This window comes from Daucus carota, chromosome 4 (genome assembly GCF_001625215.2).
Source record: "Daucus carota subsp. sativus chromosome 4, DH1 v3.0, whole genome shotgun sequence".
NCBI lineage: Eukaryota > Viridiplantae > Streptophyta > Magnoliopsida > Apiales > Apiaceae > Daucus > Daucus carota.
The window spans coordinates 39,392,509-39,408,803 of record NC_030384.2 but is presented as its reverse complement, the minus strand read 5'-3'; the positions used below and the strand labels follow the sequence as shown (position 1 = coordinate 39,408,803).

General features: G+C 32.8%; 2 protein-coding genes across 2 annotated transcripts; one reads left to right on the top strand and one right to left on the bottom strand.

The window, feature by feature from the left end:
• Window positions 1–720: 720 nt before the first annotated feature.
• LOC108218443 (phospho-2-dehydro-3-deoxyheptonate aldolase 2, chloroplastic) lies at window positions 721–4,908 on the bottom strand. Its single transcript, XM_017391375.2, has 5 exons — window positions 4,173–4,908; window positions 3,195–3,472; window positions 2,694–2,970; window positions 1,505–1,750; window positions 721–1,184 (listed from the first exon to the last, which is right to left on the bottom strand). Exons 1-5 carry the CDS (start codon window positions 4,644–4,646, stop codon window positions 918–920), a joined length of 1,542 nt encoding a protein of 513 aa, XP_017246864.1. The 5' UTR covers window positions 4,647–4,908; the 3' UTR covers window positions 721–917.
• A 6,526-nt stretch (window positions 4,909–11,434) lies between these two features.
• On the top strand, window positions 11,435–16,162 carry LOC108218444 (uncharacterized). Its single transcript, XM_017391376.2, has 3 exons — window positions 11,435–12,185; window positions 14,511–14,621; window positions 15,788–16,162. The coding sequence occupies exons 1-3, from the start codon at window positions 11,571–11,573 to the stop codon at window positions 15,986–15,988; spliced, it is 927 nt and encodes a 308-aa protein (XP_017246865.1). The 5' UTR covers window positions 11,435–11,570; the 3' UTR covers window positions 15,989–16,162.
• The last annotated feature ends 133 nt before the right edge of the window (window positions 16,163–16,295 follow it).

Sequence of the window (16,295 nt, the reverse complement as noted above, 5' to 3'; positions counted from 1 at the left end):
TAAAACTTATAAGTGATTAAACTGTTTGGAAAAGAAGTAGAAGTCTTAAAACATTTTTCCAGGGTTTAAAGGAGCATATCTTTCCAGGGTTAATTTTTACTAAAAAATAAACATTTTTTAAGAAATAAATATACTTCTAAGGAATTTATGATCTGCAACTGAAGCATCCAGTGAAAACACCTCAAGTAAGTGTACCACAGGCCACACCACAGCTTCGTATAACATGGCATTTCCCAACAGACATGTAAGTTTAGTGAGTACCGTAGGTGGCTTGAAAGGATAATCCAGAGGGAAATGTATAGTAACAAGAAAGACGCCACCTACATACGGGATGAATCACAGAGTCAAAGAGATTAAGCTTATGCTGCAGCCCTGCAGCACAGAATCTACCAACACTTTCATGTTTGTGTTAGTGCCCTCTACATCACTCGAGCAAATTCAACGTTGGCACTGAATAAGTATATATACATCTATCTCTTGCCAGATCATTGATCAAATTTTATATTATTTGGTCCTTTTAAGGGAAAAAACACTCATGTTTTTAATATTAGTAATACTAACAAAAACCCTAGAAATCTATACCTAAATCAAAGTCATCAATCTTTTTTTTTTTTGCTACTTTCACATTGATTTCAACACAAATAATCATTTAGTTTTTTTCTACATTTAAAAGCAGAACTACTTACTCTACCCTTGATGAAAGAAGAAGAAAAAGAAGAATACTCCAATAATTCATTCTATCATATAACATCACATACCAATAACTACCACAACTGCGAATTGAATGCATATCTTAGGTTTCCTGCAAACCCGCATCGAAAGCACGGTTTGCAGTTGGCCAGTCTCAGATTTATTTTACACCACCATGACAAGCTTACGACTACTTGGCAGTTCAACAGAAAAATTATGCTAGGCACCTAGAAGGTTAAAGATGGGAGTGAGCTTGGGGATTTGACCCTTCTCCTCCTAAGTCTCTCAGCGACAATGAAAGCCAGCTCGAGAGATTGAGAAGCATTAAGTCTTGGGTCGCAATGCGTGTGGTAGCGGGAGCTTAAGTCATCATAAGTCACTGTGCGTGACCCGCCAATGCATTCTGTCACATTTTGTCCCGTCATCTCAAGATGAATACCTCCAGTGTGGCTACCTTCTTGATCATGAACATCAAAGAAGGCTCGAACCTCAGCCTGCCAGAGCAAATTAAATGATTATGTCTTTGTATGCAAGAGCAAGGAAAACATGAGATTTATTCAGTCATATCATATCCATGCTAACAAATTTGTAATGAATTCTTCTGTTCTTTATCAATTTCAGGCAGCAGAAAGTAAAAAATAGGGAACTAATAATACTTCTTGGATCTTATGGATATAAGAAATAGCAGTCCTGCATAAGATTTCATTTACTCATCTTGACCAAGGAACTAAGGAAAGCTATCTAAAGGTCCAGAGACTGTATTGGCAGATGAAAAACTGGACTGACTTATAAAGGTTTGTTTGAGAGAATGTACCAGTATAGCATCAAATGGGCGCGTTTTGTATCCATTTGGTGCCTTTATGGTGTTCCCGTGCATTGGATCACAGACCCAAGTCACAATTTGCCCTGCACTACGCACCGCTCTAATCAGATGAGGCAATTTGACTCTCATGTTCTCAGCTCCCATTCTTACAATCACAGTGATCCTACCAGCTTTGTTGCTAGGATTCAAAATTTCAACAAGCTTAACTAGCTCTTTTGGATCCATCTTCTGGCTAACCTGCAAGTCAAATTATATGTTTTTTAGCCATCTGACTGATAAGAAAAAATCACATATATGACGAAGTCCAACAATTATATATTTGAACATGTATCCACATAAAGTAACATGATATATATTCAATTATTCAGACATTATTACAATAATACGAAGAAGGTAGTAAAGACAGCATCTGCGAATAATCCATGCACATTTAGAAATTAGAGGCTAAACAAGTGCAAAGATATTGATCTTTAGATATGACCGACTATAATGGGCACAAGTATGAAAAAGAAAGATATTCCGACTATACCAAAGTGCCATGGCTACACTATCATTAGTGGGCCACATAACTTTGAAGCGACTACATCTTACAAGTTTGAATAAATACTTTAAAGTTGCAGGTGTGGCGAGTAATACCTGACATGATCTTAAACAAGAAATGTGAAGTGTATATAGGAAGTACTGGTGAAGTAGTTTACAGAATATCCTAGGATCCAAAATTAGTCATTAAGGTGTCACACAAGTGAATTTTTCTGTAAAATAACTTGTTCATATTCAATACACATAAGTGTAAGGAATTAGTCTTGAGAAAATAAGCAAAACATGAATGACAAAATTAGGATCATCCTCCCTGTTCTATCATCTCTGTCTTTCTTAAAAATGACAGATATTTCTACCTTCCTGACTATTAATTTGTTCCTACATTATGCTCTAGTTGGTTATTCTATCGTTTACCTCTCTAAGTCTCAGCCAGGCTGTGAAAGTCCTAACAAATAGTATTCCATTAGCCTGATTTTAATTGTGGCGCTTGAAGCAACACTGACTGCAGCTCATGTAATAATCTAATTACAGATACTAGTATAACAAACAATTAACAAATGCATATGCACAATTGAACACTCCAGTCAATAATTAAGCACTATGAGTAATCTAGTCGATCAATATTAGCCTGATGCAATACCTTGATTCCAAGGGGATTAGCAACTCCTCGTAGAAACTCCACATGTGCCCCCTCTAGTTGCCGAGTGCGCTCCCCAACCCAGATCATGTGAGCAGAACAATCATAGTAAAGGCCAGAGGTTGAATCTTCTCTAGTGAGGGCTTGCTCATAAGGCAAATGCAGGCACTCATGGGAAGTCCAAAAGTCAGTTGTTGCCATTATAGGGTGGTCAATAGTTAAGCCTGCAGCACCCATAAATCCCAAAGCTTCATCAACTCTGTGAGCCAATTCCTGGTACCTATCAAACCATCAGATTGTGAAAGTTAGACCTTTGAAACCAATTGCAATTGTAAATATCAGCTCTAGAAGCCAAGATATGTGCCTTCATGTTGGCATGACACATATACTATAACTCATCAGACGTTCAAGTATTAATTATTTAGGATAGATGTCAAAGAGACATATATCACCCATATGACTCAGAACAAGAGAATATGTCAAAATTGTTGCAGCTTAAATTACCTATCTCCTTGCTCACTGTTTTCAACGAAATCAAGATTCCATTGTGTAACTCTCTGCATTGCAGCATAACCTCCGGTTGCAAAGGACCTGAGAAGATTTAGTGTTGCTGCAGCTTGAGTATAAGCCCTTATGAGTCTTTGAGGATCTGGGGTTCTGGATTTAACATCGAAAGCATCACCGTTTATGTTGTCCCCTTTATAACTTGGCAATTTCACTCCATCCTTCTCCTCGTGTGTATCTGACCTGGGTTTGGCAAACTGACCAGCCATTCTTCCCACCTAAAAAATTTATTTAGCAATTTAATAACAATCAGTAGATAGATGGTTCTAAGATTGTAGTTTATTTTTGAAAACAAAACTTAATATAATCGATTTTAGAATCAAGTAGCAAAAGAATGAAAACGAATATTGTCGGTTATCATAAACCGACATACCTTGATAACCGTCATACCGAACTTTTGAATCAAGACGTTATTAATGTCTATATATGTTCAAATACGACAAATTGATATCTAATTTCAAAAATTAATTGAAAGCAATGCCTTGCCAACAGGCATCTGTCTGCCACACATAACGAACTAAAGATACAGACATGTTACACTACTTTCCAACTAAAAACATATTCGTTAACCCTTTTGATTTAGGCTAATTTTAGCAAAGCTTAATATCTAATCAAATTTCAACATCACTATCAATATTACGATCACATATCATATATGCAAGGTCATGTCCCCTACATGCTATTTAGGCCGACAAACTCTACAAACCACAAATCACCATCACCACACAGTAGCACAAATCACCATCACTGTACTACCAGTCACCAGTCTCAGCTTTGCAGGTAAAATTCATTTAAATCTACACTACACACACATACACGGAAAGTTATAATCTTTGAAGCATAAACATGATGCAAGTATATAATCAAACATAATTGAAACATGTAAGAATATAATCAGGCAAGAAAGCAGAAGAATACCTTAACAATAGGCATTTGACCACCAAACATGAGAACAACACTCATCTGAAGAATAATCCTGAAAGTATCCCTTATATTATTAGCACTAAACTCCTTGAAACTCTCAGCACAATCCCCTCCTTGCAGCAAAAACGCCTTCCCCATGGCCGCATCAGCCAATCTCTCCTCCAAATGCCTCGCCTCTCCGGCAAACACAATCGGCGGGAAATCCTCCAGCGTCTTCAACACCTTGTCAAGCTCATTCTTGTCAGGGTACTCAGGGAGTTGCAAAGCTTTCTTGGTTTTCCAGCTGTCAATGGACCACTTTAGCGGCGGGGTTGCTTTGGTGGTCTTGCTGGGGTCGGCGGCGTGAACGGCGGAGATGGGGTTGTGGGGTCGGTTGGATCTGAGGAAGAGAGATGGGTTTTGAGTGTGGGGCGATTTGGTTGAGTGGAGAGGGGAGATTGTGTGGAAGAGGGTGTGTGATAAGGCCATGTTTGGGTTGTTAGAGAGAGAAGATTGTGTTTTTCTTTTTCAAGGATTGGAATGGAAATGGGGTTGTTTAAATATAAGAGAGAGGTGTTAGGTGGAGAGAAATGAGCAAAGGAGAAGCTTGTCGAGAGAGAGAGAGAGAGGGTGGTTGGGCGGGGGTTGGTAAAATATTTATAAAGGGGGCGGAGGAGAGATTGATATCCAGAGTGCACCAGGGTTAAAACTGAAGAGAGTTAAAAATACGAGTTTTCAAGCTGCCACGCACGAATAATAAAATTGGGAGTTGCCAATTTGTACCATACTTTTCAGAACGTGCGTTATCAGTTTTTACCGTATATTCCGGTATATCAGATTTTATAAATTAGTTCTGCATACATAAAAGATTGGGTATGTCTGGTGTACTCATTGCGCATACTTAAATCTTCCGCTTGAGAAATTTTAATTGGTGTGATTTTTATATAGGTAAGGGATCCACTATTATATAAAAATCAATAAAAATGAGTTAAATTTATAAAATATAAAATTCCGCGCTTAGCATGTTTCCATGGGCACACACTAGAAAAATCGTAAAAGATTTTGTCGATCAATATTTTGATAGAGGATAATCATTATTGCAGTTGAAACTCGATTAAATAATAATCGATAAAATAATATCCTCACTAAAGTAATATTTTTTTTAGTCCCAACATAATATAAATAGTATATTTTTACTCTCAATAAAGTAATAAACTTGATAAAGTAATTTTTTTCATTAGTATCAGCGTTATTACTTTAAAGAGGTTTAATTGTACGTGTCCACACCCACACACGTGTAGTTCTTAACTATATTTCCTCGCTCTCAAAATATATATCCTTTTTGAGATAAATATATATGTTTCATATATTTTGAAATGTAATTTTTTTATTTTCTTTATAAAGATATATAATTTTTTATGTAAATATATATTTTGAAATGTAATCCCTTATAATTTAAACTTAAACTTAAGGAGGTGTGTTCAACTAGTATTATAAAGATTTTTCATAATGATGAAATCCGAGAGTATTTAACTCTGATTTAAAAAAATTATAAAAATATTAGGATATTCAATTAAGATTTTATATTATACTACAAGATATTCAACTAGGATTATAAGTTAGGCTTAAAATCCAATTGTATTCAATTGAGATTGTTTAATATCCATCAAAATGATATTGAAATGATGATATATTTTTTTAGACATGGTGGATATGGTGGATTTTGTGAGATTGTTCAATATATTTTAAATCTTTCAAATCTCACCAAAATTTATAAGATTTTACAACATTGTGCTTAAATCTTAAAGTATCTATATCAACTCTGTGACATGTTATCAATAATCCTAATAAAAGTAAAAGCATATATATTTCATTAAAATTTATAAATTAATATTAATTCATTAAAATTCTAGTTAAATACACCCCGTTAATTCATATTAATGCAAATTATAAATAGAGGAGAGGAGAGGAGGGCGGCTGCTGCTATCTATAACTTAGTGGGAATTTGTTACTCCCTCTGGACCTAATAAGAGGCGTTTTGGTTTTTTACACGTAATTAGAGGTGTAAAAAAGAATTTCTGTATATATTATTTTTCAAAATTTTTTTTAATAAAAAAATAGATATTAAACTTTTATCTTGAAAAAAAAATTGAAAAATAATATATAGATGTGTGTTTTTGTAGACCTCAAATTAAGTGTAAAAACGACTCTTATAATGAGACGACAAATGGAGTACTCCTCGTGTCCTTATTCTATACGCTTGGGCCATAGAAGTCGACACATATTTTAAGTTTTTTTTATATAATATGATTTTATAAATTATTTTAAAATTCTTATTTTTTGTACAAAATTTAATATTTAAAATATTTTTTTGTTTATAAATAATTTTTTTATAAAAAAATTAAAATATGACTTAAACAATTAAAAATGAAATCATATAAAATTGAGACTACTAATAAATTTGTCATGTACTAGTAGTACCGGCGACTAATGGTTCCCAAGTCCCAATTCCCAACAACCGGTCAAAGAATAAAACTTAAAATTTGTACTACAAACTACTCCTAGCATCAGTGTGTTCGCATTTAAATGATTTATTTATCTACCCAATTTGATACTACTCGTTCTAGACTTTATTATAAGATACCAAGACTTTTGGCACATAATTTTAGGTGTTTTGACCATCTACTTAAAATTATTTTTTTTTAAAATTTTTTTTTTCCTTATTATAAGACACCAAGACTTTTGGCACATAATTTTAGGTGTTTTGACCATCTACTTAAAAAAAAAAATTCTGAATTAAAATATATGATATATATTTTAATTAAAAAAAATAATTTAAAAAAAATAATTTTAAATAGTTGGTCAAAGCACCTAAAATTGTGTGAAAAAATCTGAATGCCTTATAATAAAGACCAAAAGAGTAATCGAAAGAAATCTTGTGGTATATTCTCTCGTCTCTGTCGGCCGAGTTGAGTCTACCAGCAACAAGTCACACCAGTCCCCGCACAACCTAACCCACGGCCCAAGAGTCCCAGACATGCTTCACATTGCACGAATTTTAAAATTGTTTCACAATTATTCCCTCCCGCGTGTGTATATATGTGTATATACATTTGTTTTAATTTTTATTAGTATGGAGTGAATTTTTTTTATGTATAGATTTAACACCCATGTCATAAGCAATTTTTAAAAAAAATTATAAATATTTCATATTATGCATTATATTTTTTAACCATGGTTAACAACTATATTTAAATTACAACCGAACATAAGAAATAAAGATAGTAATTATGAATTTAAATAAGAATCATATTTATTTTATAAAACCTAATTCTAGTTAATTTTAAACATGAAAAGAATAAAGACTATTTATACAAAAATACGACTTGCAGCTTATGTAACATCATTTGTAACATCAGTTTGCAACTGTTGCAAATGAAATTGCATAAGTCAAATGAAATTTCTCATTTGTAATTGTTGTAGATGGCGTTGCAAATGAGTTTGCAGAAGTTGCAAGCCGTATTTGTTACAGAAGTTACAAATTAATTTCTCATTTGCAACTATTTGCAACTGTCACAAAATGTTGTTAGCAAATGAGTTTGCAGAAGTTGTAAGTCGTATTTTTATAAATAATTTATAAAAAATAGTATTTTTAAAATATTGAAAATTTGCAACAACATTTTTGTAAAAAAATTAAAGAAGTTATGTGGTTATGAAAAAACTCCAGAGAATAAGAGTCACATTCTATTCCCAAAACCAATTCCTGACATAAAAAGTATAATTCATATTTATATATTCAAATATTGCATAGAAATATTATTTAGTAATCATGAACGTTTATCAAATATTAAGTTATATTTTTTATTTATTCTACTGTACCATATTAAACAACCAAATAATCCTCATGATATGATTGTATAACTAAAACAACAACAAAAAATATATCATTGAGGATATCTAGTATACTTTATAACGTGTCTTGTTATTTTGTAAAATTATAAATAAATACTTTTTAATATTTAGTTAAATATATATAAATTTAAATTCTTTAATTATAAAATGAACATGTAACTAGCATCGAAGGGAGTATATTTTATTTCCAGAATTTTCATTTTACACGTCTTCTTAGATTATTACGAATACAGGATACTGTCCAGGTTAAATCCTATTTGGACATCTTATTAATTATTATACAACTCGAGGATCGATCTCACGCCTCCTCCATTTCTGTCTCATGAATCTATTGTTGGAAATAACATCAGCAATTGAACAACTAAAATAGAACAATTACATTCAAGTTATATTGCAAAAATCTAAGAATACCAAGCAAAATCAAATACAAAATTCAGGAAGGTGCGATGAAATAATAATCGGCATTAATAATTTAACTATTCCGAATTATTATTGAAGACAAATCAGTAATAAATACTTAAGTCTAAATTGTTTTAGCGAAAATACTACATTTTTTAAAATATTTTACAAAAATACCAAACTTTTTAAAATATTTACAAAAATACTATATGCGGCCTGTTGCAACCACATGCAACCTAGTTATTTTGCAAACATTTCCTAAAAATTTAATATTTTTACAAATTTGTTTAAAAATTTAACATTTTTACAAATTTGTTTAAACTAAGCGAACCTAACTCGATAATAGCACAATATTGTCCGTTTTGAATCTTTTGATCCTAACTCGCACGATTTTGTTTTTGAACACCTCCCAAAAAACCACATTTCATTGGAGTTGTTCTAACTACTTACTCCTTTCCTTTTCTGGATGTCCCACTCAATTGTCAATTCTACGCATTTCAAAACTATCCTTAAAAGGTACTCCCTCCGTCCCTTTTTAGTTGTAACATTTGGTTTTGTGCTGATCAAATTGACCAAAGTTTGACTGAAATTTATTAATATTTTATCAATTGAAAAAATTAAAAAAAGATGTCATTGGAAATAACTTTTAATTTACTTTAAGATGTAATTTTCAGTTTTTTTTTTTGACGAACAATAAGATTTTATTGAACATAAAACATAAGAACACAGTCGGGACAAACCACCAAACTGACAACTACAACCTGATTGTGAAACAAAAATCGAGCTAAACAAATAGCCGCTTTGTTTTCAGATTGCTTAACAGATAGAATATAAATATTCTTGATAATAAAAATGATTACAAAAGTTTCTCGAGCAATCCAGTCGACACCAACATCACTGAAAATAGTGGAATCACAATTGACCTGCGCACATAAAAAACCGATGATGGAACATTGTTCATATCCATCAGCACTAACTGAGGTTGGGGGTACAGATGCCCCATATATTGAACAATCCTTTGTTATGCGAGGTGAGCTCTCGTGATAAGTATCACAATTCCAGATTTGAAGCGGGTTGCCCAGATCTCCCAATACACCGTAGAAATCATTCTTCACGCAACATGACAACGAATAAAAAACGCAACAAGACATACACCCAAAAATTGAGGACAATCAACAACCCAAAAAGATGGGTACGGTAACAAGATCACACCCAAAAGGATTTAGATCTCGATTTTATTGAAACTATTATAATAGAAATTAAAGATATAGAAATGGAGGAAACGGGATGAGAGGATGGATGGGATGGATGTGGTTTTGATGGAAGAAGGGGACGGTGAAGGATGAATGATAATTATGAATGGCGGCCGACTCTCATTAGATGGTGTGTGTTTAGGAATTGGCTAGGGTTTTAATTTTCAGTTTTTTTAAAATGATGAAAGAGTGACTTATAATCTTTGGTCAAAAATTAGTCAATTTGACTAACAAAAATAGAAATGTGACGACTAAAAAGAGATGGATGAAATAACTTTTTATAATATAAAAGCCTCAACCACCCCTTATTTTCATTCACTTTTTCAAATCTCTCAGTCAAATATTGATAGCTTCTGCCACTTTAACCACTTTTCTTTCTATTTTGCCACTACTTTATCTTATTTTGTACACTTTTCTTAATCTCCGTGTCCAATCCAAACGTATATCTTTCTGAGGTACAGAGGGAGTATATTATAACTTTCTACTTTTCCCACAAACAACCTAGACGACTCCTAACAAAACTTCATACACTTTAAAGTGACTCCATATATTATTAAAAATTTCTATCAACTTCAATATTAAAAAGTTAAAATTTTATATTAATTTAATATTTTTAATTCAAATTTTCAAATTAATAATTTATACTCCCTTCGTTTCAAATTAGATGTTCACTTTTAAAAAATCACACAGTTTAAGAAAAGTGAATGTCTATAAATTATTTGCATTTAATGAGCATAATGTGGAGTGAGATTGATCTAATAAATATAAATAAGTGATATGTGGAGTATAATTGATTTTGGAAATATGATTTTACATTGAAAATTGGAATGAACAAGTAATTTGAAATATTTTGTTTCAAAAAAAAAATTAAACATGTAAATTGAAACGGACTAAGAGCAAGTCCAAGAGTGTCCTAGTGATTGCCTTATAAATATTATAAAATTTAGTGTCCTATTCGTTTAGGACATCACTTTTGTACATCTACTCCAATAATGTGTCTTATCTTGATGCCCTATTATTAAAATATTAATATATTTTAATACAATCACATGTAAGACAAGTGTAAAAAGGAGTGAAAAAAAGGAAGAAAGTGAATATTTTATGAATAAAAATAGTTTTGGACAAGTCTAGTAGTGCCTTAAAAATGAGGCACATGTTGTGTGTCCTACCGTTTTAAGACACCACTAAGACACTCTTGGATTATATTTTTTTGCCTCAAATACTTTAAATTCTAGATTAAGACACCAATTTAAGGGTATACACTTGACTAAGAGCAACTCCAAGGGGCTCTCTAAACAAGCTCCTAAGTCTAAAATTTAGGAGCAAATCAAAATTTAGTGCTCCAATGGGCTCCTAGATGCTCTTTAAAAATTTAGGAGCCTACTCTCTCTCCTTTCTTTTTTAAAGAGCATCTAGTAGCTCCTAACTCAATATTATATTATTTTTCCTTCAATCTTCTCTTTCTTTTAGTTAATTTTTTCCTCTCTTTTATATAAAATAAATATAAAATGTGAATAAGGAGCCAAATATAAAGAGTAGCATTGAAGTTCTCACGTTTTCCGGTGTATATACTTACTAGGAGTCACATTTTATATTACTATTGTTTAGTGAATGATTTAGGAGTACTGCTGGAGATGCTATGAAGATTTGATAGTGGACTATTGAATTCAGAAACCATCGTAAAGGGCCAAAGGCTACTCGTAATCAATTTTAACTACGTTGGCACATCGAATACATCGACAAAAGTCAGTTCTTGAAATTCTAGCTGGGCAGTTATGTACAAAACCCTAGAAATCATGTCTTCTTGACAATCCTATCCACTCAAACATTGATCAAATTTCACCCGAGAATGTCACTCTCTACTCGTAACCTCCTCAAAAATTATCAATCACACTCTTCTTTATACTCAAAAACCCCATCATTACATCCCTCTTCAACCTTTATTCATTTCACAAAACCCCCCCTTTTTCAATTTTTAAAATATCCAATCCCATGTAAATCTTTGTATACATTTCACTCACCCATCAGAGCTTTTGAATCAGATAATGTAAACACATATAATAATCAAGAAGATAATGCTAGAATTCTTGATTTTGATGCTTTTCTTTCGATTGCGGAGTTTCTTTGTTTGGTTTCATCTGCTGTTATTTCATTTGGGCTTATCTTGAAACCCCAGAAGCCAATTTTGGTTTGGTTGGGTGATAAGGTTTCTGTGTGTCAGTTTTTGTTGTTGGGGGCAGGGATTTTGATAGGTGCCGTGATTCGGAGAAGGCAATGGAGGAGGGTTTGTATGGGGTTTTCGAAACCAGGGAGTTTAGAGGTTAATGTGGTTGATAAGATTGAGAAATTAGAGGCAGATATTCGGAGTTTAGCGAGTCTGGTTAGGCTTATGTCGAAGCAGTTGGAGAAGCTAGGGATTCGTTTTCGGGTTACTAGGAGGACTTTAAGAGACCCTATTGCGAAGGTAACTATACTTTTGATGATTTCGTATTTAATATGTTTGATTGGAGGATGGTTGATTGGTGTATGGACAAATGATGAAACACAATGTGTTGCAATTTTTTGGGGTGGTTTGAGCTAATTTTAAGAGCTTAACATGTTTAAACGTGGTCTCGGTAGTTGTATATTTATCCGGCTAGTAACTTAGTAGACATAATTTTCTGAACATGAATCCATATTTTCCCGTATCCATCTTATCTGGTGGTAATATAGCAGTGTTATTAACTTATTGCAGCTTTTGTGAATGGATAATGTCATCCATTTCTTTGGCCTATTTTTTTGGTTAGTGCTATAAGATTAGTCCTGATGCTTAAACCTCATCTTGTTTAGTAGAAGTTTGGACACGGGAGCAGTTTTGATTTTAGCTTCTTGTTGGATGTTGAAAGCATTTAGAATGAAATTGAATTGGTGTGCACTGTTTCTATTGGATAGGTTGTGTATTGTTCGGAGATTCTTTTTGCTTTCGTTTCCCAAATTAGAGAGTAGTTGACACAGCACATAAAATAAAATTAGGATTATAACAAAACTATGATTACAAATCTTGTGAGATTGAACTGCAGCCCATATTAGAGAGTAGTTGACACAGCCATAAAAGGAAATTAGGATTATAAGAAAACTATGATTACGAATCTTGTGAGCTTGAACTGCAGCCCAATCTTGACTCCAAGCTATCCCCAATTGATAGTCCATAATGTTCAGAGAAAGAAGTTTATACTATTCAAATTCTGTTATTATGATTAGCTAATACAAGCATGAAGCATAGATAGATATAGGAAAACACAACACAGGCGGGCTAACATTAATATGCTGAACTACAGTCATACACAAACCCAACTATCAACTACTCCCTTCGTTTTTTTTAATTTGTTGCTTTGACCTTTTGGCACACATTTTTAGGTGCTTTGACTGTATAGTTAAGATTGCAATTTTTGAATTTTATTTTTGTAACAAGTTTAGTTCACAAAAAGAAATTTTAAAAAATAATAATTTTAACAAGGCGGTCAAAGCACCTGAAGATGTGTGTCAAAAGTCAAAGTGACATAAAAAACGGAGGGAGTAAGTAGTAATTATATCTAGCTGCAACGCCTAGCTTACAAATTCCTGGTACCAAGCAACATAATAGTAAGTAGGATAAGCAACATAATAGTAAGTAGGATACAATGCCTATCAGTATTCGGTGAACTATTTTATTTGTGGTCAGAATTATGGCCATGTGTTGCTGGGTAGTATTTTTTTTTTATATAAAAGATATCTTAAAGACAGTAAGCATGTACAATTGTACATAAAGCAAATACTGGTGTGCAAATGTATGGTGTTAATAGACAGTTAAATATAGATAAAAGAATTAATCAGAAATTGTTCTCCAGGATTGGATTGGAACAATAATCATTAATGGGTCTTAGCCTCTTTCCATACTCCTATAAATTAAAGGAATGTAATTTTCAATGGTTATTAATTTCTTATGGAATTTGTAGAGGCTATAAACAAGCTAGATAAAGTCTTCTCTGGTACAAGATGATTTAGCACATCTTGTGATCTTCATATCTTTATTTGAAACCTAATGCCAATGCCTAATTCACCCACAGACCATTATCTTCAAAGGTGGCTAAACATAAAACAAATAAGTTCCTTGCAATATGAATGTAGTTCTAGACCTAGTAGTCTGAAACTGTATTGGTCTGAGTTCAGGACACCCGAAGAAGACTGAATAATCGAGGAGGGTAATTTGGAACAAGTTGAATGACAAAACATATCCATACAAATAGTTTGATAAATTGATGTAAGAAATCTGCGAGGAAGAATCTAACCTCAGCTATATAATTTGAACTATGAAATACTTGAATTTCCCTAAAAGAGAACTTTGTGGTATATAGTTAAAAGATTAGTTTAGAATGTGCTAAACTGTGCTCTGACCTGCTTCAGTGATTGTCACATACAGTGATACAGTAATACCAGGAGATACATCCAACAGTATTTCATGATAAGGAATATTAAAGAAGAACAAGAATGTTATCATCTAGAATCTTTAACAATGAGGATATAATACAGTTAGGTATTTGGGTTAGGATATATCTGAAGGCACAGTAATGGTGTTGAAAACTTCAGTTTGAGCAGTATATAGTTTGTTACAGCAATGTAAAATAATGTTTCTATGTTTAACTGATAGAGTGAGGCACTTGCATTAGTACTTAGTCCACTCACGTTACTTTGAGACAGTGAGTTCTACCTTCATCTGCATGGGTCTCGTTCATTTAATATGATTATTAACCCTATACTTCTGTATGTGAAGGCTGCCGATTTGGCCCAAAAAAATTCAGAGGTCACTCGTGCACTTGCTACGAAGGATGATATATTGGAGAATGAGCTCGGTGAAATACAAAAAGTTCTTTTGGCAATGCAGGTAAATGCTTCAATTTTCGGATCCCTATTGTTGTTGACTTATTGTTAAGAGCTTATCGTTGATGTGATTCAGATATTCACCTGTTTAATTTAATGTTAAAATGCGCATGCTGACTCATTTTGGTGGAATGAGAATTGTTAAATTGTTAAATTGGTACAATATCGTTGATGGCAGATACCCTCCCATTACTCCTCTCTAATCAATAATGTAAAAGATGAGGATAATCATAACAGTTGTCGACATCATAGTCACTATTCTTAAATCAATTTTTTTTTCCAACATATAAATGCCGGTTTATAAATTGTCCCTTTCATCTTCTGAAAGCTCCCAATTCATGCGCCAATATAACATGAGTTTTAGAGAAAAGAGGGATAGAGATTAGAGAGTAACGAGAGACTAGTCAGTATACAATAATTAGAACAAATTCAAAAGCTTATGGTGCTTTATAGTTTATGCTTTATATTGCTAAACCTTGTTGTGGGTTTTGCACTAGTACACTGGTGAGTCTATTGTACGAGAGGGAATGGTGATTAGTATCCTGGGTGTCTAAAGGACTGGCTCTCCATTTTCTCATTTCGTTTCTCAGCTACATAGGTATGAGTGTGCAAAAGGACGAGTAGAAAGTTTAAAGATTGTCCTAACAAGTAATCAAGTCATGTTCGTGAAACAAGAGACTATCTACGGGGCTACATATAATTTGAATTGTAGGGGGACAATCTTGTATTCCTTTGCATGAGTATTAATTTCTTATGCTACACGTATGGACATTGTTCTTTTTCAAAATTCATCTAGGAATAAATTTCGAACTTTGTTGTCCTTTAGTGTGTCCTATGCCAATCTACAATGAATACGTTGGAAAATAAACCTTATTTGATATATGGGGTGTTACATCATATACAGTAATCTGATCATATATTGATACTTTAGTAGGCTTGGAATTAGATGATTGATGACAGTGTACTCTCCCAAGGAGAGCTGCATATTTTTTAATCCACATTTCCTGTATCAATCATGCATTCCAAATTTGTAGGAAAAGTGTGTATGTATGCATGTGTTTATCACAAAATTTATTTTCGACTCTGGATTGTTATATGTTTGTCTAGTTGCAATGACTCTGTTACTATGTAGCTGATGTTTTTGTTATCCTGTGATCTTATTTATTATAGGAGCAACAGCAGAAACAGCTTGAACTGATTCTTGCAATCGCGAAACATGGGAATTTGTTGGAAAGCAAGAAGGGACCTAGTCGAGATCAGGAAAGTGCAAAGGAAACTCGCAAACCTGCAGTTGAAAGAATCAAGCAGATGTCAATTAACCAAAATGAAGCTTTGGCTGTACAAAAAGATATTAGCAATGAGAGTGTGTAGAATTTGATGAATATGCTCGGTAATGCAAGAAATTAAGCGCCTGATTATTTTGCTGTGTGCTCTATTGGAGACTTAGTTCCTGTACTTGTAGCAAATTTGTAGCATGTCGATGTATGTTTTATCATAATATGAATATGAATTCATTTAATTATGAATATGATATAATTTTTGGAACCTCCATATTTTTACAAAAAAAATTCAAAAAATTGTATTTTTGTAATTCTTATTTAGAATATTAGTATATTTTTGCATATTCTTTTAAAATAATTAAAGTATTTTTTGAATTTTTTTCTAGTTGGATATTTAT